This window comes from Pogoniulus pusillus, chromosome 14 (genome assembly GCF_015220805.1).
Source record: "Pogoniulus pusillus isolate bPogPus1 chromosome 14, bPogPus1.pri, whole genome shotgun sequence".
In the NCBI taxonomy this organism is placed as follows: domain Eukaryota; kingdom Metazoa; phylum Chordata; class Aves; order Piciformes; family Lybiidae; genus Pogoniulus; species Pogoniulus pusillus.
Window position 1 is genome coordinate 3,460,597 of NC_087277.1, and position 27,311 is coordinate 3,487,907.

The following is a 27,311-nucleotide window of genomic DNA, read 5'->3' on the forward strand; positions in this document are numbered from 1 at the left end:
CTGCAGTTGGAGTTTGTTTAGAATCATAGACTCAGAGCGTGGCTTGGGTTGAAAGGGACCTCAGATCTTAGGATTATAGAACCAGCCAGGTTGGAAGAGACCTCCAAGATCATCCAGTCCAACCTAGCACCCAGCCCTGTCCAGTCAACCAGACCATGGCACTAAGTGCCTCATCCAGGCTTTGCTTCAACACCTTCAGGGATGGCAACTCCACCACCTCCCTGGGCAGCCCATTCCAATGCCAATCACTCTCTCTGCCAACAACTTCCTCCTAACATCCAGCCTAGACCTCCCCTGGCACAACTGCAGACTGTGTCCCCTTGTTCAGTTGCTGCTTGCCTGGCAGAAGAGACCAACCCCACCTGGCTACAGCCTCCCTTCAGGTAGTTGTAGACAACAATGAGCTCTGCCCTGAGCCTCCTCTTCTCCAGGCTGCACACCCCCAGCTCCCTCAGCCTCTCCTCACAGGGCTGTGCTCCAGGCCCCTCACCAGCTTCGTTGCCCTTCTCTGGACACCTTCCAGTGCCTCAACATCTCTCTTGAATTGAGGAGCCCAGAACTGGACACAGCATTCAAGGTGTGACCTGAGCAGTGCTGAGTACAGGGGCAGAATAACCTCCCTTGTCCTACTGACCACAACCTCCTGCCATAGGCAGGGACACCTCCCACTGGAACAGGTTGCTCAGGGCCTCATCCAACCTGGCCTTGAACACCTTCAGGGAGGGCGCAGCCACAGACTCCCTGGGCAGCCCTCACTGGAAAGAACTTCCTAGCATTTAGTTTGAATCCTCCCTCTGCCAATTTAAACCCATTACCTCTTGAACTGTCATTAGAAGACCTTGTAAATAGTCCTCCCCAGCCTTCCTGTGGCCCCCTTCAGAAACTGGAAGGCCACTATAAGGTCTCCTCGAAGCCTTCTCTTCTCCAGACTAAAGGGCCCCAACTCCTGTAGCCTGCTTGTGGCACTGGCCCCTGATGGGCTGTGTGTTCCATTCGGTGTTCACGCAGCCTTCCCTGCCACTGAAGGTACTGAACAAAACACTCCTGTGCTGCTCATCCTTCATCCAGTCCCCCCAGTGCCTTGAAGTCCTCTTTGGTTGCTTTTGCACATCTGTACTCAACCTCATCTCCTCCAATTTGTTTTACCAGGCATGGATAATAATCTGAGGGCCCTACCCAGACTAGGGGGTTCTCTAGGAACATCTCTGCCCCAGGTGGGCAGCAGACTTCCCTGTGGGGTGGAACTAGTTGGCATATGGAGCTCTCTGTTTCCCTCAACAATTACTTGCCTTTTTTTAAGTAGCCCTAATGTGTGGGGCTGGTGGAGTCACCCTGGAGAGCCCCCAGCATGGACCCTCCATCTGCTTCCTGCATAGCCTGCCCCTCCAGTTCCAGAGCACCAGACCTGTTGTGTACACCTGAAGCAACTTACTTCACAGGGTATACTGATGGGTTTATTCTCTTGTGTGGGAGGAATAACCCCAAAACAATCCATCAAGAATTTTATTTATAGTTCATCTCTTCCTTTTGACAACAAAATTTGCTCAAGACACTGTAGACAACTGTAAAGGTAAGAATGTGCAGGTAAGTATTAAGTGTTACACTTGAGAGCTTAGTGTTGCAGGTCAGCTTTGGTAGAATCAGGGAATCAGCCAGGTTGGAAGAGACCTCCAATATCATCCAGTCCAACTTAGCACCCAGCCCTGGCCAATCAACCAGGCTGTGGCACTAAGAGGAGGCTCAGGGGTGACCTTATTGCTGTCTACAACTACCTGAGGGGTGGTTGTGGCCAGGAGGAGGTTGCTCTCTTCTCTCAGGTGGCCAGCACCAGAACGAGAGGACACAGCCTCAGGCTGCGCCAGGGGAAATTTCGGCTCGAGGTGAGGAGAAAGTTCTTCCCTGAGAGAGTCATTGGACACTGGAATGGGCTGCCCGGGGAGGTGGTGGAGTCGCCGTCCCTGGGGCAGTTCAAGGCAAGGTTGGATGTGGCACTTGGTGCCATGGTCTAGCCTTGGGCACTGTGGTAAAGGGTTGGACTTGATAATCTGTGAGGTCTCTTCCAACCTTGGTGATACTGTGATACTGTGATACCTCCAGAGATGACCACCTCCCTGGGCAGCCCATTCCAATGCCAATCACTCTCTCTGACAACAGCTTCCTCCTAACATCCAGCCTAGACCTACCCCAGCACAACTTGAGACTGTGTCCCCTTGTTCTGTTGCTGGTTGGCTGGGAGAAGAGACCAACCCCACCTGGCTACAGCCTCCCTTTGTGTAGTTGTAGACAGCAATGAGGTCACCTCTGAGCTATTAAATAACTTCCACTGGATCCATCTTACAGTGAATTATTTGTTTCCTTGCTTAGATTGACAACATACACCTGTGCCTAAATTACCAGTGGTTAACATGGCCTCACAATACACACAATAATCAGGTTTTATGTCCCTAACTTGCAAAATCATTACAGTTATTTGTTGATTGGAGCTTAAACCTGTACTCCCAGAGTAGAAAAGCAATGCTTGTCACAGAGACAAGCTGTTCATACACCATTTCTTCTGGTAGAGGATATTTGCTTTTTCATCTTGGAGGAATTTGGGGGCAGGTGGGGGGAACCCAAACATTTATTTTCATTTTCTTTGTGCAAATTGCTTGTTTCAGAGCATGATGCCTGGGAAAATGCTTCTCACCCCCAGCACTTTTTCACCAAGGTAAGTTTTGCTATAGCCACTTAGAGGAAGGGTCATCTGTGTAACCAGTGCTCATTACACACCTTACACAGCTCTCAGATTTGTGCAGAACACAGGTTTTAAGACCTAGAAGTGTTAGTTCCTTAGTTTTTACTCCTCTTCAGCCTCACCTGGGCTGTAGTATGTTCTTTCACTGACATCAGAACAGTTCTGACAGCGAATGCTATCAACTTAGGCTGCTCAGTAATATGAGGCCCCATTTTCCTTTGAGTTAGCTGCTCTTAGTTATGAACCAGCGTTGCAAAGGAGGTGCTTTTATCTGTGGCTGGCTGTTCAAAACCTCCTTCTGCCTTACGTTCTGTTGGGTGTTTTCTCTCCAGTGTCTACAGCACTGCACACAACACAAATAAATTAGTTCTAGAAATAGAATCATAGAGCTTGGAAGAGAGCTCCAAGCTCATCCAGTCCAACCTAGCACCCAGCCCTCGACAACCAGACCATGGCACTAAGTGCCTCAGCCAGGCTTTGCCTGAACACCTCCAGGGACGACAACTCCACCACCTCCCTGGGCAGCCCATTCCAGCTGCAAATGCATTGACTATAAAACCTCACTTATGAAAAGAAGGATTCTTGGTTTGTGTGTGTGGGATGGAAGAAAAAGCCACGTCAGCAGCGGCTGCAGGATAACTCTGCAGTAGTAGTTGTCATTAATAGGGGCTCCCTGAGGCTGTGTGCCAATAAAAATACTAGGATGTGCCTTTAGGTTAATTAATTAGGAAATGTGTGCATGGGATCTCTTTCACAGATCAAATCCTTGGTCTGACTCGATGCTGTCATTCAGCTGCTCCTTTGGCATGACATCTTTATCCCTGCTGTGCCAGTTTAAGTAGTTTGGAAGTTCTTAAATGTAGGAACATGTAAAAGTTGGGGTTGATTTGCACTTAACTGCTGTGGGTCTTTTCTGGGCAGCTGCTTAGATTGGATACAGTTTATTTTCCCTCTCTGTTTTCTCAGGTAGCAATGCAGTGGATATCCTGGCAAGCCTCCTGGTCCAGGGGCAAATCCGTGTGGCTGCTTGCATTAGTTCTCAAAGACGTAGTTAGGAAACTGTTCACTGCCTTTTCTTTGGAGGGGAGCCTTGCAGTGGGAGCGTTGCCAGGGTTTGAGAGGTTCAGGTGACCCCAGACGCCCTTAAAAAGCTACAGAGACCAAGGTCCCTCATGGGCTTAACGCAAAAACCTACGGCATCGTGGAGGGAGACGTGGAGGGAGACTGCCATTCTTGCTCTTGTTTCTCCAGAGCAAGCTGTTCCGTTTGCAGCCCGCCTATTTCAGCAGAGTGATGAGGACGTCGTCATCCCTTCCCTGCCACAGCATCTCCCCCTCGAAGTGCACCAGCCCGTGCTTCCTGGCGCGCAGCAGGATGCCGACCACCTTGTCCGAGATGCGCACGTACCGCTCGAAGAGCTCCCCGAAGCTCACCTGCACCTTGCCGTCGGGCCGCGGCCGGGCCATGGACTCGATGATGAGGCACAGCTCCCTGATCTCGCGGTGGATGTGGGCCTGGGCTCGCTTGGCCCTCTCGGCCGTCCTGGTTCCCTCCTTGGGCCGGCCGTAGCCTTCGTCTCCCTTGTGCAGGCGCGAGGCCATGGCCAGCTCCCGGTCGAAGTCCTCGCTGAAGGGGTTCAGCCTCTGCGCGGCCATGTGCTGCTCGGCCCACTCCTGCCACCTGCCCTTCAGGCCCCTCACCACGCTGCACCTCCTGGCGGCTTTGCTGCCTGCCTCCTGGCCTGCTCTGCTGGAGCTGGACAAAACAAAACGGGTGTGGGAGCTCTGCAGGATCTGCTCCACCTAACACGAGTCACAGCATCGCAGAGTTCAGCAGGCAGGGAGAGACCTCTAGGATCATCCAGCCCAAACTGCCACCTAACCCTTCCAATTACCCAAACCATGGCACTGGGTGCCTCACCCAGCCTGCTCTTGAACACCTCCAGGGACAGCCACTCCACCACCTCCCCGGGCAGCCCCTTCCAGTGCCAAGCACTCTCTCTGCCAACAACTTCCTCCAATCACTCTTTCCGTAGAGAATTTCTTTCTAATGTCCAGCCTAAACCTGCCCTGGCACAGTCTGAGACTCTCCTCTCCTTCTGTCCCTGGGTGCCTCAGTTCTGCTGCTGTGCTCTTCCTCCAACTCCTGGTTCCAGGTGGGATGCTAAGCCACCAGGTGGCATGAGCTCACCACTCCTGAAGTGGCTCTTCAGAGCCCAGGTGCCTGGACTTGAACCGAACTTGCTGGTCACAGCTTGATCTCATCTCTGCTACCTCACCCTCCAGCCCAGGTTTGAGCCCATTTTGATGAACAGGCTCACAGGATGTTAGGAGTTGGAAAGGCACCAAAGAGATCATTGAGCCCAACCCCCTGCCAGAGCAGGACCACACAATCTAGCTCAGGTCACACAGGAACACATCCAGACAGGCCTTGAAGGGTTCCAGATAAGAACACTCCACAGCCTCTCTGGGGAGCCTGTGCCAGTGCTCCGGGACCCTTATAGTAAAGAAGTTCTTCCTTATGTTGAGGTGGAACCTCCTGTGCTGCTTCCACCCATTGCCCCTTGTTTTGTTGCAGGGAACAAGTGAGCAGAGCCTGTCCCCCCTCTTCTCCTGACCCCCAGCCCTCAGATGTTTATAAACAAGGATGGTGACTCCACCACCTCCCTGGGCAGCCCATTCCAATGCCAATCACTCTCTCTGGCAGGAACTTCTTCCTAACATCCAGCCTAGACCTGCCCTGGCACAGCTTGAGACTGTGTCCCCTTGTTCTGGTGCTGTTTGCCTGGGAGAAGAGATCAACTCCACTTGGCTGCAGCCTTCCTTTAGGTAGTTGTAGACAGCAATGAGCTCTGCCCTGAGCCTCCTCCTCTGAGCTCCCTCAGCCTCTCCTCACAGGCTGTGCTCCAGGCCCCTCCCCAGCTTCATCTTGACTGGGGAAAAAAAAAGAAAGAGGGTAATGTCTGGAAAAATCTCTGCCCTGTGCTAGCTGTTGATGCATAAAGCCACAACAAGGAGCTAATCAAGTGTAGTAGCTGTGGCTATGCTCATGTGTTTTTAAGTTCTGAAACCCAAAGTTCACATTCCTACTGTCAGGGCATCACCCTGACAGGCAGGGCAGCTGGGATTCGTCAAGGTCAGAGGATGACAGAAGCCCTCCAGAGGCTTCACAGGTTATTGTTCGTGTGTGTCTGTGCTCGTAGCAACATCATGCTGTTGGATGGCTCCAGACAGACAAATTGCTGCTGGTCTTTCCTCCAGTGGCCAATCTCGCCCGTTGTGGAGGAGCTACAGATAGTCTGAGCTAGGCGTTGTGCTGTTCACATCCTCCCCTTGTGTCTGTGCAGAGCTTGGCCAGGGACTGTGTTGTGCTCTGGCTGTGCCAAGGTCATTTGTTTTCTAACATTTTAACTCCCCAGAAGGCTGCTCTGAGACCTCCCCAGCAATGTCAGCTGAATGTTAGCAGTGATGCTGGGGAGCCAAAGCGCAGTTAGCAAAACAGAGCAGGGGGCTGCAGGGCTGCAGAAATGTTGTTTCCCTGCTGCTGGGACACTCCTTAGTGTTCTACTGAGCCTGTTGAAAGAGGGAATATAGAAGCTGTGTGGCACTGTTGAACTTGCTAGAGGGCAGGGATCCATCCAGAGGGCTCTGGGCAGGCTGCAGAGGTGTGCCCAGGCCAACCTCAGGGCATTCAACAAGGCCAAGTGTGAGGTCTTATATCTGGATCAAGGCAATGCCAAGCACAGCTCCAGGCTGGGTGGGGAATGGCTGAGAGCAGTCCTGAGGAACAGGACCTGGGGGTCTGGGCTGATGCAAAGCTCAACAGGAGCCTGCAGTGTGAGTGCAGCCCAGACACAACCCTGTGCTGGGCTGCAGCAAGAGCAGTGTGGGCAGCAGGGCAAGGGAGGGGATTCTGCCCCTTGGCTCTGCTCTCCTCACACCCCACCTGCAGTCCTGGGGGCAGTTCTGCAGCCCCCAGCACAAGAAGGACATGGAAGTGTTTGAGCCAGTCCAGAGGAGGCCACCAAGATTCTGAGAGGGCTGCTATGAGGACAGGCTGAGAGAGTTAGGGGTCTGCAGCCTGGAGAAGAGAAGACCTCAGTTCTAGGCCCCCCAGCTCAAGAAGGACAGGGAGCTGCTGCAGAGAGTCCAGCACAGAGCCACAAAGATGATTAAGGAAGTTGAACATCTTCCTCAGGAGGAGGGCCTGAGGGAGCTGGGGCTGGGAGCTTGGAGAGGAGACTAAGGGCTGACCTCATGCATGGTTATCAATATGTGCAGGGTGAGTGGCAGGAGGCTGGAGCCAGGCTCTGCTGGGTGATGCCCAGTGCCAGGACAAGGGGCAATGGGTGGAAGTTGAGGCACAGGAGGTTCCACATCAACCTGAGGAAGACTTTTTTTCCCTGTGAGGGCGACAGAGCACTGGCACAGGCTGCCCAGGGGGGTTGTGGAGTCTCCCTCTCTGGAGCTATTCAAGAACCATCTGGATGTGTTGCTGTGTGATCTGCTCTGGGTGATCCTGCTCTGCAGAGGGGCTGGACCAGATGAGCTTTGGAGGTCCCTTCCAGCCAATGATTCTGGGGCATTACCAAGTCTGTAGAGCAGAAAGCTGTAGCAAACAGCCTGTTGTGTCCTTAGCAGCTGCCTGCAGTTTTCCATCTCGCAGCATTGGACCTGTGGAACTTTTGCTCTTTTACCAACAGAGTGATGAATTTGGCATCTGCCCTTTGGCCAGTCTGGCCACAGCACAACTGGTTCTAGCTGTCTACTGGAAACATGATTCTGCTGGAGGTCTCTGGGAAAGGAAACTGGAGAGTTCCTACCAGCCTGTGCTGTTCCTTTGCTCTTCTGGGAGGCTTCTTAATGACTGCATGACCGTGGTTGAGCACTGCTTGTTTACTACCTGGGCTCCAAATTTACCAGCTGCCTGCTGTTACGTAATGGTCCTCAAGCATGAGCCTCCTACTGAAAGAAGTATTACTCAACACTGTCCAACACTATCCATTTGCTACTGAACTCAAACTTTTAAGCAGAACCTGTAATAACTCCTTAGGTAAGTAAAGGATTCTGCTTCCCTTAACCAGTTTACAGGCACAGAGGAGATCTGTGTGTCAAGAGCTGCTGCTTCCAGGGTATAATCAATTAACCTACTTCCCTCCACCCCACCCCTTGTGGCTGTACTCAAAGAGAGACTTCCAGTTTGAAGAACCTGTTGATGCTCCTTTTTGACAGATGATCTGTAACATGGAGCATGTCTTAAATCAGTCCTGCAGATGCTGAGGCAGGCTTGGATGCTTTCTAGTGTGTGTCTGAGAGCCAAGCTCCTGTGAATGTTTCTGTTCTTTGCATTCATGGATTCCAAAGCCGTGAAACACTTCTAAATAGAAGCTGGGAGCCCAGTTTTTGGTAAGAGCTACTTAAAAGTAGTTTCTGTGGTGTCTAGTTTGGACATGCTCTGCAACTAATTCCTGGGAATATTTGCAATTTAGTATTTGGAAGTATTAGTGGTCAACTGTGTTGCTTTAGACCTAATATTTGCTGAAATAGATAAATAGCTGCAGGCTTTTGAAGAGCTGAAAATTGTTATTCTGTAATAGGGACTAAAGGATTAAGGAGCCCTCTTCAGACATGAGAAGGCTCTGGAGAGCCTTATTTCATAGGCATAAATACCTGATGCTCTCAGCAAGCAAAGAGGACTGTGCTAGTTTGAAGCTAGCTGGAATATTTTAGTGAGAAGAATTGGATGCTAGGCTGTGAGAAGGAAACAAAGGTGATGGCTGCTGCACTCATAGGCTTGCTGAGATGTGTAAGAACAACAAAAATATAGGCAACAGAGATGCTCTCGCTGGCTCTGGCTGCCTGCACTTCTCTCTCTAACCTGCTGCCTGTGCAACCAATCCTCTGCTTCCTAACTCCCCAGCTAAGTCTCCAGACTCACCTTGAATATAAAGCAAAGTCTAGCATAAGGTAGAGGGGTGGAAAGGAGGTGGAAGGGTGGTTGGGAGCCCCTCCTGGGGTCTCTGGTTTCTGGGAGGGCTGTTGTGCTTCTGTAGTACTTTTTAACTTGCATATTTCTGTCTATAGCTGTAGATACTGTAAATACCTGCTTGGATATTGTGCTAAGCTGTAAATATAAAGCCTCATTCTAATTTCCAGCTCAGCTGAGCCTAGTCTGGGTGATTTTCTTAAGTGTGGGGGGGCAGGGAACACCCAAACCATCACAGAAGCAACAGTGATTTTTGGTGGACCAGTAAATCCAGCGTGAAAATTAAAGGTAAGTAACATTTCCCAATGATAAATTCCTGTGTCTATGATATATTGATATGTATATATGTGTGTGTGTGTGTGTTACACAAAGTCTGAGGCTGGATCACAGGCTCACAGGATGTTAGGGGTTGGAAGGAACCCAAAGGGATCATCAAGTCCAACCCCCCTGCCATAGCAGGACCATACAATCTAGTACAGGTCACACAGAAGCACATCCAGACAGGCCTGGAAAGGCTCCAGAGAAGGAGACTCCACAGCCTCTTTGGAGAGCCTGTTTCAGTGCTCTGGGACCCTTCCAGTAAAGAAGTTCCCTTATGTGCCGAGGTGTTACCTCCTGTGCTGCAGCTTCCATCCACTGCTCCTTGTCCCAAGTCAGAAGTTGTTGACTGGCTCTGGCACACAGAGAGGTGTGAAGGGTTTCCTGGATGCATTTTTTTTTTAGTTACTGTGATTTTTCTGTCAGGGTTTGCTGCCCACTTGTGATAAAGCGACAGAGACGTTTTACACACGGAGTCACAGCGACGTGCAGGCTGGCAAAGCCCCTCAGGATCACCAAGTCCAGCCTAGAACCCTGCTCTGCAAGATTCAGCTTAAATCATAGCCATAAGCATCGCATCCAAACCACCCTTAAACACATCCAGGCTGGGTGACTCCACCACCTCTCTGGGCAGCTCATTCCCATCCCTCTCTGTGGAAACCTTCTTCCTAATGTCCAATCAAACCCTTCCCAGCCTTAGCTTGAGGCCATTTACTTACAGAGGTGGCACAGGTCGTTTAATCCTCACAGCTGGCACCTCTCGGTCGCTGTCGTCTTGCTCCAGCTTGTCCTCCGCTTCCCCATAGCCACTGTCCTCTGCGTCCAGGCTGTCCTCCTGAGACTTGAGCAACAGGTCTCCCTTAGCCGCCTCTCTGTCCTCTTGTTCCACCTGCTTCCAGCCCTTGGTCAGCTCTGACACCACGTTAGAACATTTCCTCCTGATGGTGGGAGACAGCCTGCTGCTGAGCATCCTGTCGATGGCGTTTGGTTCGTTGAGCTTGGTTGTCCCTGGGCTGCTGCTGTTGTTCTCGTACCTTTCACTGAGGAGGCTGACATCACCTCCTCGTTCGTAGGCTTTGCTTACAACAGTTTTGGTCACCTCTTTGCTTTTGATGCTGAACTTCTTGAGGGCTTCATCTGACTCCCTTGCATTCTTTTCTGCATCTCTCATCACCTCCGGTTTGTCGCCTTCGTTTCCCTGGCCCCTCGTGGCAGGTGGAAGCGGCTGCTTTTCGACGGCTCTCTCCTCTGCGGGCTCAGCCGATGAGCCTTCCGCACTGGGCACCCATCCAGAGGGCTCCTGGGCTTGCTTTGCGTGGTGGTCAGAGGCCCACTGTTGCCAGCCTTGTGCCACGCTGACCACCAGGCTGGCCATGCGTATCTTGTGGACAGCCCTCTTGAGAGGGGCAGCGCTCGGCGTTCGCTGGGGAGCCGCGCTGCTGTCCGCTGCCATGCTGCTGTCCGCTGCCATGCTGCCTTGCCCCCTTCCTGCGCTCAGCGCCTTCTGAATGAGCTGCCCGAAGTGATAACCTCCCGAAAGAGAGCCACAGAGATTTAAATAGCAGCAGGAGCGGGCTGTGCCCGTGGAAAGTATGCGAAGCACTTCTCACAGAGATAGAGTATCCTCCCCTCTTAGCCAGGGCTTTTTTTTTGAGATGCAGGCTCGCGTTTCATCACAGCAGCTGAATGATGTATGATGTGAACAGGGTGGCACAGATCTGCACTGCAAATAGTGGGAAATTAACAGCTCCTTTAGCCCCCCCCCCCCCCCCCCCCTTCCGTGGGGCTGCTCAGTTCTCTGTTGGGAAGAGTCTTCTTGTTCTGTGCTAGAACAGAGCACCTGAAACTACTGAATGCCTAAGTGCTGAGAGCTGCTGACAACTGTGGCCAGAGCAGAGGCCTCTGATCATCACAAATGAATAGTGTCCCTCATCATAGAATCAAGCAGGCTGGAAGAGACCTCCGAGCTCACCCAGTCCAACCTAGCACCCAGCCCCGTCCAATCAACTACACCACGGCACTAAGTGCCTCTTGCAGTGCAAAGGCAAAAGCAGGCTGGGAATAAGAAACTTTTGGATGCACTTTCTAAAGAAAAGGTGTTAGGTGATTTCTCCTTATTGCTCCTCTTGCAAATAGTGGGAAATAGACAGCTCCTCTAGGCCCTCCTTCCACGGGGCTGCTCAGTTCTCTGCTGGGAAGGGTCTGGTTCTACTGGAGGTGCAGCACTTGGGTCATTCATGCTAGAACAGAGTGTCTGAAACTGATGAATTTCTAAGTGCTGAGAGCCACTGACAGCTATGGCCAGAGCAGAGACCTCTGATCATCACAAGTGAATAGTGTCCCTCCTCACGCAGTGCAATGGCAGAAGCAGGCTGGGAATAAGAAACTTTTGGGTGCACTTTCTAAAGTAAAGGTGTTAGGTGATTTCTCCTTATTGCTCCTCTGCCCAAGCTAATGCAGGTTTGTTAATTTTTAAAAGGTGTTTATGTGCTGTCCTCCCAGGCATTATCTATTAATGCCCATCTCTCTAAAAGGTACCTCCAGGGGGGTCTGGGAACTCTGTGGTGTTTGGTGTCAGCACTGAGCACAAGGAATGGCTACCTCTGCTGTGGGGCTTATTATTATTACTACCTCACTGCTATCTACAACTACCTGAAGGGAGGCTGTAGCCAGCTGGGGTTGGGCTCTTCTGCCAGGCAACCAGCAACAGAACAAGGGGACACAGTCTCATGTTGTGCAGGGGGAAGTATAGGCTGGACGTGAGGAGGAAGTTGTTGGCAGAGAGAGTGATTGGCATTGGAATGGGCTGCCCAGGGAGGTGGTGGAGTCACTGTCCCTGGAGGTGTTGAAGCAAAGCCTGGCTGGGGCACTTCGTGCCATGGTCTACTTGATTGCCTAGGGATGGTTGCTAGGCTGGACTGCATGAGCTTGGAGATCTCTTCCAACCTGGCTGATTCTATGATTATCATAATCCTGACTTGGTCAGATGAGGTTGTGGTCTAGTTTTGGGATTTGGAAAGCCATGAAATACAGCCTGTTGAATTCCTATCTGCTTTTCAAAGAGGGCTGCATGAAAAACTTGGTGTTGACTTGTACATTTCTATATGCCCATGGCATGGGGGTTGGATCTAGATGATGCTTGGGCTCCCTTCCAGCCCTGACAATTCCAGGACTCTATTTCTGCATTATTTACAGCAGAATGAGGTTTGCTGTGTCAGAAAGCATTGAATTTCCTAGAAGGTGATTTCTCCAGCCCAGAGCACTTCCAGGGTGATCACAGAATCCTAGAATTGACCAGGTTGGAAGAGACCTCCAAGCTCATCCAGTCCAACCTAGCACCCAGCCCTGTCCAGTCAACCAGACCATGGCACTAAGTGCCTCATCCAGGCTTTGCTTGAACACCTCCAGGGATGGTGATATCCAGATTTGTAGAACTGGTTAATTCCATAATTGCTGTTACATAACAATAAAGAGACATTTCTTGAGATATGGTCCCGTGGGAGCTTACTTCTTGGTGTGATGTTTCCTAAATAGGAACAGAAAATGGCATTGCTTTTTCTGTCTGTCATGCCTTGGAGCTTACAGGATGATCTGTGGCGCTTGCCATGTGATGCTCGGGGGCACACTGAACTTCAAGGAATCCTCTTGGCTCCCATGGTATTGCACCAGAGATAAATATGGACTCTTGGTACACTGCCTTATTTTCTCTCTCTCTCTCCCCTCTTCTTAAAGTCTGGTCTGTTTGAAGTAGGTTAGATCATATCTAGGTCTTGTTTAATAATATAAGACTATATCATACCAATGGCTTCTAGGCAGAATTCCTCATTAATCTCTGGGGTCATTTCCTCTTCAAAACTGATGACATCATGGCAGTTAGGGTTGTTGTTAGATATTTGCTCATACTTTTATTTTAGAAAGACATGTGTCACCTCTGTGTACTGTACAATCTCAGCTATCACAAACTGCATCATAACTGAACTGGCACTGAGAGGTCTGCTCATGCAAACTGATCAGGAGGCAGCTGTCAGCAAACATTTATTTTGGTAGCATTTTAAGGCAAATCAGGAATGGGAGCTTTTGGTGCTTAGCAGGTTTAGCAGAATCATAGAATCAGCCAGGTTGGAAGGGACCTCCAAGATCATCCAGTCCAACCTAACACCCAGCCCTAGCCAATCAACCAGACCATGGCACTAAGTGCCTCATCCAGGCTTTGCTTCAACACCTCCAGGGACAGTGACTCCACCACCTCCCTGGGCAGCCCATTCCAATGCCAATCACTCTCTCTGCCAACAACTTCCTAACAACATCCAGCCTAGACCTGCCCTGGCACAACTTGAGACTGTGTCCCCTTCTTCTGTTGCTGCTTGCCTGGCAGAAGAGCCCAACCCCACCTGGCTAAAGCCTCCCTTTAGGGAGTTGTAGACAGCAATGAGGTCTGCCCTGAGCCTCCTCTTCTGCAGGCTGCACACCCCCAGCTCCCTCAGCCTCTCCTCACAGGGCTCTGCTCCAGGCCCCTCCCCAGCCTTGCTGCCCTTCTCTGGACACATTCCAGCACCTCAACATCTCTCTTGAATTGAGGAGCCCAGACTTGGACACAGCACTCAAGGTGTGGCCTGAGCAGTGCTGAGTACAGAGGCAGAATAACCTCCCTTGTCCTGCTGGCCACACTGCTCCTGAGCCAGCCTAGGATGCCATTGGCTTTCTTGGACACTGCTGGCTCATCTTCAGCTATTATCCACCAGCACCCCCATGGCTCTTTCTTCCTGGCTGCTCTCAGCCACTCAGTCTCCAGCCTGTAGTGCTGCTTGGGGTTGTTGTGGCCAAAGTGTAGAACCCTGCACTTGGCCTTGTTCAATCTCATCCCATTGGCCTCTGCCCACCCATCCAGCCTGGCCAGGTCCCTCTGCAGGGCTTTCCTAACCTCCAACATGTCCACATCTGCTCCTAGCTTGGTGTCATCTGCAAACTTACTGATGCTGGACTCAATCCCCTCATCCAGATCATCAATAAAGATATTGAACAGGACTGTACCCAGCACTGATCCCTGGGACACCCCACTAGTGCCAGCTGCCAACTGGATGTGGCACCATTCACCACCACTCTCTGGGTCCAGCCCTCCAGCCAGTTCCTAACCCATATCATATTCCTCCTCCATCCTCCATCATCTAAATGCCCCTTCTTCTTCCCATTTTCTGATGTATTTTCATGATCCCTGATCACTCTTCTAGCAGCTTCTGAATTCCCTACACCAGGTCCACGTCTTTCTTCAAGTGTGCTGCTTGTCATGGGCACAGTGTTCTGTTTTAAGGTTGGCTATAGTGTGGAAAAGAAGCAGATACCTTGCATGTCATGCTCCTGATTCTCATATTCCATTTGTAATCCTCTAAGTTTCCCAAGAGTTTCCTGCTAAAGAGCTGTCTGTATTCACAGGGCAACATTTCTTCATATGAATCACAGCAGATAATCATAAAACAGAGTCACAGAACGCTTTAGGTTGGAAGGGACCTTTGAATGTCAGCCCAGCCCACTCAAAGAAAGCAGGGACATCTTTAAGCTGGATCAGGTTTCTCAGAGCCCTGTCCAACCTGACCTGGAATGTTTCCAGGGGTGAGACTTTCACCACCTTTCTGGGCAATCTGTGCTAGAGTTACATCACCCTCACTGTAAAAAAAGTCTTCCTTCTATCTAGTCTAAACCTCCCTTCTTTTAGTTTCAGCCCTTTTCCCCTTGTTTTGTGGCAAGAGGCCTTGTTACAAAGATTTCTTATGCACCTTTCTTGTTAGAATTGAAAAGCTGCAATCAGGTCTCCCTACAGCCTTCTCTTCTCCTGTCTGAACAACCCCAAGTATCAGCCTGTCCTCGTAGGAGTGGTGATCCAGTCCTTGGAGCGTTTTAGTGGTCACCTTCTGAACCTGCTCCAACAAGTTCATGTCCTTCTTGTATTGAGGACTCCAGAGCTGGATGCTGCCATGGTAGGCCTGATAAGCCCCAATAGGTTTATACATGTCCTGGCTTGCCCAGGCATGTTTCTCTGCTCTCCTTCCTTCTGTTATGGGGAGAAGCAACCGTGGGAAAGAAGACAAAGGAACCTGGAGCCACTAAGTGTAAGAACTCTGGCCTGCCCAGACTTGTCTTGGTCCTGTGGTACACACACTTAGCTTGTGCCTGCCTTGTGCAAGGACTGTGCTTTTCCCAAATGGGAAACTTAAGTACCTCAAGTTTCCCAGGAGAGGGCATCAAAGTGCCTCACGATGTGGCAAGAAGCACTGACAACATTGTACTCTCTGCACCTCTGCAAACCTCCATGCCAAGAGAAACAAGGATCAGGTCAGAGATCATCTGCCTCTTTCCTAGCACCCTGGTGTCATGGTTTGGGTGTTCCCCATCCCACCCACACTTTGCAAATCACCCAGACTAGACTCAGCCAGCTCTGGAAATTGACTGAAGCTTATATTTACAGCTTAGCTCAATATACAAGCAGGTTGTTACAGTATGTACAGTTATAGACAGAGATAGACAAGGTAAAAGGTAATACAGAAACACAACAGCCCTCCCAGAAACCTGAGTCCCCAGGAGGGGCTCCCAACCACCCCTTCACCTTCTCCTACCCCTCACAACCTTACCCCAGTCCCAGGGAAGAATGGAGGTTTGGCCAGGGGGTTAGGAAGCAAAGTGGATTAATCAGAGAGGCTAGAGAGAGAAATGCAGCTCAGAGCTCCCAAGCAGAAGTGCCTTATCTATGTTTGTGTTCTTGTTCTTATACATCTCAGCAAGCCTATGAGTGGAGTAGACATCAGCACTGTTTCCCTGTCACGGACTGTAATCTAATTCTTCTCACCAAAACATTCTAGCTAGCTTCAAACTAGCACACCTGGGAAGATCTAGAAGCCTCTCAACGGCCAAAGAGTTCCAACACTGCCACAAAGGAGCCAGGGACTACCTCAGCATTTCTTCTCCACCACCGTGAGTAGCACAGACATTTGTAAGTGTGGCAAAGCCATTTTGTGGCTAAATTTTCCCAAATAGTATCACAGTATCACAGTATCACAGTATCATCAGGGTTGGAAGAGACCTCACAGATGATCAAGTCCAACCCTTTACCACAGAGCTCTAGGCTAGACCATGGCACCAAGTGCCACGTCCAACCTTGCCTTGAAGTGCCCCAGGGACGGCGACTCCACCACCTCCCTGGGCAGCCCATAGTTCTCCAAAACAAATGAATTGCCCATAAGCACCCTTGTGAAGATTTTCCTGACTGAATTAGAACCCCAAAGTAACTGATTTATATACAGTTCATGGGCAGGGCTTTCTGGAAATAAAATTAACAACAGATGTTATAATTCCTGCCCCATTAATTGCCCCAACTAAACCAAGCATCTGCTGCTCTTGCCTGTCTTTGAGAGCTGGACCAGATGACCTCTAGAAGTCTCTTCCAACTTCACCCTGTCTGAGAGAATCATAGAATCAACCAGGTTGGAAGAGACCTCCAAGCTCAGCCAGTCCAACCTAGCACCCAGCCCTAGCCAGTCAACCAGACCATGGCACTAAGTGCCTCATCCAGGCTTTGCTTCAACACCTCCAGGGATGGTGACTCCACCACCTCCCTGGGCAGCCCATTCCAATGCCAATCACTCTCTCTGACAACTTCCTCCTAACATCCAGCCTAGACCTCCCCTGCCACAACTTGAGGCTGTGTCCCCTTGTTCTATTGCTGCTTGCCTGGCAGAAGAGACCAACCCCACCTGGCTACAGCCTCCCTTCAGGTAGTTGTAGACAGCAATGAGGTCACCCCTGAGCCTCCTCTTCTCCAGGCTGCACACCCCCAGCTCCCTCAGCCTCTCTGATCTTCCAATGCCTGCTAATTTGCTGTGAAAAAGAATTAAGAGCTGTTTAATGTAATTTGCCAAAGCAAAACTGCTTGCAACTGACCTGGCTGCAAAGGCCTCTGCTAGGTTCATTACTGTAATTACTGCTGAGCTTCTTTTAGTCTCCTGCAGTCTTTGCAAGTAGCTGTCCTGAAATTCATGGCACTAAAAGAGAATTACCTTCCTGGTGATTGCTTGGAAGTTACTGCATGTTTTAAAGAGCAAGTTCAGCAAGAGACCTTTTTTTTTCCCTCTAATGGGCTTGACCTTGGTGTACTGAACAGGGTCCCAAAGATTTAATGCTTACATAGTTTACATAAATGGTGATGCAAAGTTACAGACTACTAAACCCCACCAAGATTACAGATCTAAGCCACTATTAACTCCATGCTGCAAGACAATCTGTTAAGCAAATGTTTAGTTTAAAGAAGTCATTCTTTTAAGTTCTGTCAACACAGACCTGTCTGAAGTGGCAGTGAAGCTCTCATACAGTCTGAGGATAACTAGATTTATGAGGCATAATTCTAGGGGCTACAATAACATTGCCCTGAAAGTGGTGATGATGATGTTACTACCAAGAAGTTATTCATAAGGAAAATCACAGAACCACAGCATGTCAGGGGCTGGGAAGGACCTCAAAAGCTCATCCACTCCAACCCCCCTGCCAGAGCAGGATTACCTAGCGCAGAGCATAGTGGAACATATCCAGGTGGGTCATGAGTATCTCCAGAGAGGGAGACTCCACAGCCCTTCTGGGCAGCCTTTTCCAGTGTTCTATCACCCTCACAGGGGGAAAAAACATCCTCCTGTTTGCAGGGAATTTTCTGTGCCTCAACTTCCACCCTTTGCCTCTTGTCCTGTTGTTGGGCATCACCGAGTATAAACCATGTCTGATCATGCTGTTGGATTCATACTTCACAAATGTTTTACTGCAGTAAAAGTAGAATTTACTGCTTCATGGGTTTTAATTTTTGCTCTTAGTAGAACAAGAAGCCACAGCTACTCCCACACTTCTGTGCCTGATACTTCTGAAAGCCCAGATCACAGGCTGTGAAAGGGAAACAGAGCTGATGTCTACTTCACTCACAGGCTTGCTGAGAGGCATAAGAACAAGAACACAAACATAGATAAGGCACTTCTGCTTGGGAGCTCTGAGCAGCATTTCTCTCTCTAGCCTCTCTGCCATCTCTCTGATTAATCCACTTTGCTTCCTAACCCCCTGGCCGAACCTCCATTCTTCCCTGGGACTGGGGTAAGGTTGAGGGGGGGGGGAGAAGGTGGAAGGGTGATTGGGAGCCCCTCCTGGGGACTCAGGTTTCTGGGAGGGCTGTTGTGTTTCTGTATTACCTTTTACCTTGTCTATCTCTGTCTATAGCTGTATATAACCGTATAGAGCCCAACCCCAGCTGGCTACAGCCTCCCTTCAGGTAGTTGTAGCCAGTAATCAAACCCAGCCCTGTAGACTCTGAACTAGCTGAAGAGGGGAATTCAGCATGTTTTTTTTTCACCACGAGCTGGTAGAGCTGAGAGAAACCCAACTCAGGCTACAAAGATGCATCCACATGTCTTCAAGTTCCTGTGTGAGCCCTGCTACTGAAGTGACAAAATGCTTTGCTGTCTTGAATATCTTGCTCCTCTAAAGTTGCCTTCACTTGACAGATGAAGAAAACTAAGATTAGGATATAGAGCCTTAAAATACTTTGGCTCTCTTCCTACTTTTCCAGGGAGGTGGTGGAGTCGCCGTCCCTGGGGCTGTTCAAGGCAGGACTGGACGTGGCACTTGGTGCCATGGTCTAGCCTTGAGCTCTGTGGTAAAAAGGGTTGGACTTGATGATCTGTGAGGTCTCTTCCAACCTTGGTGATACTGTGATACTGTGACAATGCCTACTGCTTTCTGCAGGGGCTGGATGTCTGCAAGGAGTCCATGCAGTTTAATCAAGATCATGCAGGGAAAGGAAGCAGAAGCAAGCTCATAGGACTTGAATCCCGTTGTGTTTGTGCTAGAAGGTACAGCTTACATCTGAATGCATGTAGGGACAGCAAAGAGCCAGGCAACAAACGTTAGTGGAGCAGTATTTGATTGAAAAGTGTAAGCAGACAGTTGCAGGGAATCACTTGCAGTGGGCATGCAGTTCTGCTGGCATTATGAGGGGATTCTGGAAGATCATGGAACCAAGAGAGCCTTTGGAAGATCCCTGCACATATTTTGCACTTCAGGTGTATGTGGATCACATCTCTTTGAAAGATCATGGAACCAAGAGAGCCTTTGGAGGATACCTACACATAATTTGCTCTTCAGGAGTATGTGAATCACCTCTCTTTGAAAGATCATGGAACCAAGAGAGCCTTTGAAATGTGCTTACACATATTTTGCACTTCAGGAGGATGCAGATCACACCTCTGTGAAAGATCATGGAACCAAGAGAGCCTTTGGAAGATCCCTGCACATAATTTGCTCTTCAGGAGTATGTGGATCACCTCTCTTTGAAAGATCATGGAACCAAGAGAGCCTTTGGAAGATCCCTGCACATATTTTGCTCTTCAGGTGTATGTGGATCACATCTCTTTGAAAGATCATGGAACCAAGAGAGCCTTTGGAAGATGCCTACGAATATTACCTTCTTCAAGGTCAAATTGATCATATATCTCTGTCAATGTTCAGTCTGGAGAGGAGAGGGCTCCGAGGTGACTTTATTGTGGCTTGTCAACATCTTAAGGGAGCTACAAGAAAGCTGGGGATTGACTTTTTAGGCTGTCAGGTAGTGATAGGACTGGGGGGAATGGAACAAAGCTAGAAATGGGTAGATTCAGACTGGATATTGGGAAGCAGTTGTTCATCATGAGGGTGGTGAGAGCCTGGAACAGGTTGCTCAGGGAAGTGGTGGAAGCCTCATCCCTGGAGGTGTTTAAAGCCGAGCTGGATGAGGCTGTGGGCAGCCTGATCTAGTGTGAAGAAGTGCCCCTGGCCATGGCAGGGGGGGTTGGAACTAGCTGATCCTTGTGATCCTTTCCAACCCTGACTGATTTTATGATTCTCTGAGTGGTTATCTGTTTCTGATACAAAAAATACTGAATATGATGAGCAATTAACTTTACTACCCCAGCTTGCTGATGTGCCTTAGTTTAGTTTACCAAGAAATAATATTATGGCTTTGAGAATCTGCCACTCTTGGCTGCTACTGAAACTTGTCCCTGGGCTGAATGCTGGCCACGAGGAGTTTAAAGTCTTCACATAACTCTGCAATATGAGACAGACAGGAGCCATACCAGAACAGGAGAACCTGAAATCAGACACCTAAATGTAATGTGATAGATGATAAATGTACTTCAAACATCTACATGAAAGGCATGAAAAAAGCAGGGAACAAAACCCACGCAAATCCCCTCCTCCCCCCAGTTCTAAACAGATAAAAGATGTTTCAGAGCCAGAATCAACATCTTGAAGGTAGCATTTCCGTGCTTGCACTTTTCTTCACTTAAAATCCACTCCATGTTGCTGTTTACTGATGTTTGTCAGGTGCTAAAATGTTAGAAGGAAAAAAGGAAAGGATTTTTTTTCACAATTGTCTGACAGTTTTTCCTTTCAGAGAGAGTTTTAGAGCAGCACAGAGCAGAACTCAGCACATAATTCTGTAACTCCTAATATTGGTCTGCTTAAAGTGCATTTAATTCTGAGGGTTTCTGGCTGTGCATCACTTGGTCACAACCCAAGCAGCACTACAGGCTGGGGACAGAGTGACTGAGAGCATCCAGGCAGAAAGAGACCTGGGGGTGCTGGTAGAGAGGAGCTGAAGATGAGGCAGCAGTGTGCCCAGGTGGGCAGCAGAGCCAATGGCATCCTGGGCTGGCTCAGGAGCAGTGTGGGCAGCAGGACAAGGGAGGTTCTTCTGCCCCTGTACTCAGCACTGCTCAGGCCACAACTTGAGTGCTGTGTCCAGTTCTGGGCTCCTCAATTCAAGAGAGATGTTGAGGTGCTGGAACATGTCCAGAGAAGGTTGGGGCTGGGGGGTTGGGGGTTTTTGGGAGGGTTGCTTGTTAGGGTTTTTATTTGCCAGGATTTATTTTTTTTTTTTTTGGTGGGGAAGTTTTTTTGTTTGGGTTTTGGGTTTTTGGAGATGTTTAGTTGGTGGATTTGGGGCTTCTTTGTTTGGGTTTTGGGTTTTTGAAGGTTTTTGGTTGGTTGATTTGGGGTTTTGGGGCTTTTTTTGTTTGGGTTTTGGGTTTTTGGAGATGTTTAGTTGATGGATTTGGGGCTTCTTTTGTTTGGGTTTTTGGAGATGTTTGGTTGGTTGGTTTGGGGTTTTGGGGCTTTTTTTATTTGGGTTTTGGGTTTTTGAAGGTTTTTGGTTGATTAGTTTTGGGTTTTGGGGTTTTTTTTTGTTTGGTTTTTGTTTTTTTTTTTGGAGCTGGTTGGTTGGTTTTGTGTTTTGGGGGGATTTGGGTTACACTTATTTGGCTTTTTTTTGTTGCTTTGTGTTTTGTTTCTTTTATTGTGTTTTTCTGGGGGGGCTTGGCTGGGGTTTATGTGGTTTCTTTGGAGGGTGTTGTTTGTTTTGTTCTTTGGTTAGATTTTGGGGTTTCTTGGGGGGGTTGCTGGTTAGGGGTTTCATTTGCCAGTTTTTTGGGGTGTTTTGGTGGGGAAGTTTTTTGTTTGGTTTTTTTGGGGGGTTTTGGAGGTGTTTGGTCGATTGGGTTTGGGGATTTTTTTTGTTTGGTTTTTGGGTTTTTGGAGGTGTTTGGTTGATTTTGGGTTTTGGGGGACGTTTTTGTTTGGTTTTTGGGGTTTTGGAGGTGGTTGGTTGGGTTTGGGAGATTTTTTTTGTTTGGTTTTTGGAGGTGGTTGGTTGATTGGGTTTGGGTTTTGGGGGATTTTTTGTTTGGTTTTTGGGTTTTTGGAGATGTTTGGTTGATTTGGGGGGATTTTTTTGTTTGGCTTTTGGGTTTTTGGAGATGTTTGGTTGGTTTTTAGGGATTTTTTTGTTTGGCTTTTGGGTTTTTGGAGATGTTTGGTTGATTGGGTTTGGGTTTTGGGGGATTTTTTGTTTGGTTTTTGGGTTTTTGGAGATGTTTGGTTGGTTTTGGGTTTTGGGAGTTTTTTTTGTTTGGTTTTTGGGTTTTTGGAGATGTTTGATTGGTTTTGGGGGTTTTTTTTTGTTTTTTTTTGGGTTTTGGAGGTGTTTGGTTAGTTTTGGGTTTGGGGGGATTTTTTTTTGTTTGGTTTTTGGAGGTGGTTGCTTGATTGGTTTGGGGTTCTGAGGTATTTTTTGTTTGTTTTTTGGGTTTTTGGAGGTGTTTGGTTGATTGGTTTGGGGGTTTTTTTTGTTTAGTTTTTGGGTTTTTGGAGGTGTTTGGTTGGTTGGGTTTGGGTTTTGGGGGGATTTTGGGTGTGGATTTTTTGAGAGAGGAATTTGGGTTACATTTATTTGGTTTTTTTTTGGTTGTTTTGTGTTTTGTTTCTTTTATTGTTATTTTGGGGGGGCTTGGCTGGGTTTTATGTGTTTTTTTGGAGGGTGTTGCTTGTCTGTTTTGTTCTTTGGTTAGATTTTGGGGTTTCTTTTGGGGGGTTTATTTGTTTGGGGGTTTGTTAGGATTTTTTGGTGGGGTTTTTGGTAGGTTTTTTGAGATGTTGTTTGAGGGTTTTTTGTTTGGGTTTTTTTTTTTTTTTTTGGGTGTTAGTTTGGTTTTGGGGGCTCTTTTTTGTTTGTTTGCTTGCTTGGTTTGGGTTTTTGGTTTTGTTGTTGTTGGCTTTTTTTTAACCAGGATATGGAGAGGAAGCAGAAAACAGTCTGGATGGTTTAGCAAACACGTTCCAGGCTCTTCAAACATAGAAAAATCCCACACACATAAAAAGAAAGGGGAAAAAAATGGGGTTTGGATGCAAAATAAATCCAGTCTTTCATGCTTTGCTTTAAAGTGCTCTAATTCAGGCTGAGGAACAGAGCTGAGTGTTTCCAGCATTTTCTTGTGAGGTTTTATAGTATTTACTGAGGGAATCATAGAATCAACCAGCTTGGAAGAGACCTCCAAGCACATCCAGTCCATCCTAGCACCCAGCCCTAGTCAAGCAACTGGACCATAGAATCATAGAATCAATCACGTTGGAAGAGACCTCCAAGCTCACCCACTCCAACCTAGCACCCAGCCCTAGCCAATCAACCACACCATGGCACTAAGTGCCCCATCCAGACTTTGTTTGAGCATCTCCAGGTATGGCCACTCCACCACCTCCCTGGGCAGCCCATTCCAATGCCAATCACTCTCTTTGCCAACAACTTCCTCCTAACATCCAGCCTAGACCTCCCCTGCCACAACTTGAGAATGCTTTGAATTAAATACTGCCAATTTTATTCTTGTTTTTAACCTATCAATTAGCTAAAGCAATTAGCATATTTCCAATGCATGCCTCAGTCAAAAATCATACTCAGCTCTAGTGCTAATCACAGAACGTCAGGGGCTGGAAGGGACCTCCAAAGATCATCTAGTCCAACCCTTTCAATGTCCTTAAAGGTCCTGACACAAAGGATTATTTGAAACAAGTGACATTATGGCCCAGATCTGGAGATATCAGTGGATGAAAGCTGAAATCCTCTTGACTAGTTCCTGCTGGTGTTCCCTGTAGTATAGTGGATCTCGTTGTAAAACCGATACTGCTCTACTGAAACTGTAAACTGGGGCTGTGATGCTTGACCTTTGGGTAATCCAGACACCGTCTCCTGAGTGCTGTCAGCTCTGCCCACTGCCCCTGCTCTCGCATTCCACCCCCACAGGCAGGACATACCATTAGTTATTAGCGCTGCCTTCAGCACCACCCGCGCTAACAGCAGGCAGCTGTGTTATTGTTAGCAGAGGTAGACCCTTGGCTTTGCTTGTCTTGGAGAGGAAGGCTCGTGGCCGGCCTGCGGGAGCAGCACTGCCCTGTGACATTCTTGCACGGGCCTGCTTGACATCCCGTGTCAAGAGGTGATGATGGGAATCGCCAGGAGGCCAGGAGGTGCTTGCACTGGTATCGCACACGGGCACTTGTGCGCCTCGCCACTCGCGGTCAGTGGCCAGCAAAGCTAAAGCTGAGCTTCCCCAGGATCCTCCTGGCCTTAGCTGTGCTCAGAACCATGTTAGGTTAAGTTACCTGCTGCCTCAGCTTCAAACTGCTCTGCCTCTGCACTGGTTTGAGGCCAACAGGAATATGAACTATGAGGAGCAGCTGAGGGACCTGGGGGTGTTTAGTCTGGAGAAGAGGAGGCCGAGAGGGGACCTTAGTGCCCTCTACAACTACCTAGAAGGAGGTTGTAGTGAGGCTGGAGCTGGGGACCTTCGTGCCCTCTACAACTACCTAGAAGGAGGTTGTAGTCAGGCTGGAGCTGGGGACCTTAGTGCCCTCTACAACTACCTAGAAGGAGGTTGCAGTCAGGCTGGAGCTGGGGACCTTCGTGCCCTCTACAGCTACCTAGAAGGAGGTTGTAGTCAGGCTGCAGCTGGGGACCTTAGTGCCCTCTACAACTACCTAGAAGGAGGTTGTAGTCAGGCTGGAGCTGGGGACCTTCGTGCCCTCTACAGCTACCTAGAAGGAGGTTGTAGTCAGGCTGCAGCTGGGGACCTTAGTGCCCTCTACAACTACCTAGAAGGAGGTTGTAGTCAGGCTGGAGCTGGGGACCTTCGTGCCCTCTACAGCTACCTAGAAGGAGGTTGTAGTCAGGCTGCAGCTGGGGACCTTAGTGCCCTCTACAGCTACCTAGAAGGAGGTTGTAGTCAGGCTGGAGATGGTATCTTCTCCCCAGTTACTAGTGATAGGACAAGAGGAAATGGCCTCAAATTGCATAAGAGGAGGTTTAGGTTGGATGTTGGGAGGAAGTTCTTCCCTGAGTGGGTGGTCAGGCACTGGAACAGGCTGCCCAGGGAGGTGGTGGAGTCTCCATCCCTTAAGGTGTTTAAGAGGAGAGTGGCTGTGGTGCTTGAGGCTGTGGTCTGGTGATGAAGGATGCTAGGATGAAGGTTGGACTGGCTGATGCTGGTGGTCCTTTCCAACCATAGCGATTCACAGTGCTTAGATGTTGTGCTGAGGGATTTGGAATTTGGTTTAGTCAAGGTCTTGTCAGTGTGAAACTTATGATGGAACTCCATGAGCTTGAAGGGCTTTGCCAATCTAAGAAAGTCTGTGATTCTGTAATATTTTAGTAGGAGAAATTAGATTACAGGTGGTGAAAAGCAAACAGTGGTGTCTTGGTTCTAGTGTAAACTTCCCTGGTTTGAGGCTAATTAGAATATCTTAATGAGAGAAATTAGCTTATAGGCTGTGAAAAGCAAACAGTGGTGTCTTGGTTCTAGTTTAGATTTCTCTGGTTTGAGGCTAACTGGAATATTTTAATGAGAGAAATTAGCTTATAGGCTGTGAAAAGGAAACAATGGTGATGTCTACTGCACTCATAGAGAGATGTTAAGGTGCTGGAACATGTCCAGAGAAGGGTGGCAAAGCTGGTGAGGGGCCTAGAACATAAACCCTAAGAGGAGAGGCTGAGGGAGCTGGGGGTGTGCAGCCTGGAGAAGAGGAGGCTCAGGGCAGAGCTCATTGCTGTCTGCAACTACCTGAAGGGACATTGTAGCCAAGTGAGTGTGGTCTCTTCTGCCAGGCAAGCAGCAACAGAAGGAGGGGACAGAGTCTCAAGCTGTGCCAGGGCAGGTCTAGGCTGGATGTCAGGAGGAAGTTCCTGGCAGAGAGAGTGATTGGCATTGGAATGGGCTGCCCAAGGAGGTGGTGGAGTCACCATCCCTGGAGGTGTTGAAGCAAAGCCTCGCTGAGGCACTTAGTGCCATGGGCTGGGTGACTGGCTAGGGCTGGGTGCTAGGTTGGACTGGATGATCTTGGAGGTCTCTTCCAATCTGGTTGATTCTATGATTCTAGGACTGGTTCATGTAATTTCATGACTGCAGTAAGTCTCAAGAGCCTCTTTATCATCTTCTTTTTCTGCTGAAATTCTGTGCAGCAAATGAGTTCAGAGGTTAAATTTCTTTGTCTGACACTCTCTGTCCTCCACCTGTATTATTAGACCATGACAGCATCTCAGAAGAGTAGATAATCCCTATTCAGTGTGACTCTCTCTAAAAAAAGATGCTGAACTCCAAGCTGATGTAAATAGATCATTCATGGAAATAAATAAATTACTCTTGGAGCCAGACTTGTCCCACATTCTTCTGTGAGTGTAGATTTGGGCATAATTGAGAGATTAGGAGTCATGAGGTTAATGAGGTCATGCTGCTAGGGTCCAGCCTGGGTGTACTATGACACAAAAGACTCAGCCGTGGTCCTGACTGGCATGTTCACTTAGCAGGGAGACCATCCCACCACCAAGCTGTTTGGAAACCTGAAACTGCCTTCCATGAGTCCTCATCCTGCTGCACGACAGCACCAGCAGGCTTGTGCTCCTCTGCACCTGAAACCACTTAGAGCATAACCCTCTGTGGTTTTGTGAACAGCTTTGCTATGGAGAGAGATTCGCTGAGGGAGTGACTCTTTGAGTCTTCCTGGGGGCAGTTATCATTGGTCTCTTCTGCCAGGCAAGCAGCAACAGAACAAGGGGACACAGTCTCAAGGTGTGCAGGGGACAGTATAGGCTGGATGTTAGGAAGAAGTTGTTGCCAGAGAGAGTGATTGGCATTGGAATGGGCTGCCCAGGGAGGTGGTGGAATGGCCATGCCTGGAGGTGTTCAAGCAAAGCCTGGCTGAGGCACTTAGTGCCATGGTCTGGTTGACTGGATAGGGCTGGGCGCTAGGTTGGACTGGCTGAGCTTGGAGGTTTCTTCCAACCTGGTTCATTCTGTGATTCTATGGTCTGGTTGTATGTCTAGGGCTGGGTGCTAGGTTGGGCTGGATGAGCTCGGAGGCCTCTTCCAACCTGGTTGATTCTGTGATTTCCTCATTGCATTTTACTCCACAAAGAAGGCTGCTCCTAAAGTCTTGCAATTGCACAAAGCATTCTAAAAAGAGGAACGTGGTGTGATGTGATGTGATGTGATGTGATGAAAGACTGACTTAATGTCACCTTGACCCAAACTTTGTGACTCTGCTCCATGATCTTCTGACCAGTGTGCCAATGATGGAGAACTGCTGCCACATTGGGTTAAAATAAGCATCACATCAGGGGCAACTTTCCTACTCCTATAGCAAAATAGATGACAGCAAGGCCAGCACTGAGGGAGTGCCACTTAGCACAGCTAGGCAGTGTTAAAGCTTCCACTCCCCAGCAGCCACAACACCACTGCTGTGGTCATTATGGGTTTCTCTAATCGAAGGCAACACTTCAGATTGGTCACAACCTGGATGCAGGTCACAGGAAGGAATGGGAATAATTTTGGAGTCAGTGATGGATGGTCCCCTGTTGGCAACAGATGCTGGGCAGGAACTGATCCTCAGCTCC

General features: G+C 48.9%; 1 protein-coding gene across 1 annotated transcript; it reads right to left on the reverse strand.

The window, feature by feature from the left end:
* Window positions 1–4,011: 4,011 nt before the first annotated feature.
* ABRA (actin binding Rho activating protein) lies at window positions 4,012–10,490 on the reverse strand. Its single transcript, XM_064153947.1, has 2 exons — window positions 9,757–10,490; window positions 4,012–4,489 (listed from the first exon to the last, which is right to left on the reverse strand). The coding sequence occupies exons 1-2, from the start codon at window positions 10,488–10,490 to the stop codon at window positions 4,012–4,014; spliced, it is 1,212 nt and encodes a 403-aa protein (XP_064010017.1).
* Window positions 10,491–27,311: the final 16,821 nt, after the last annotated feature.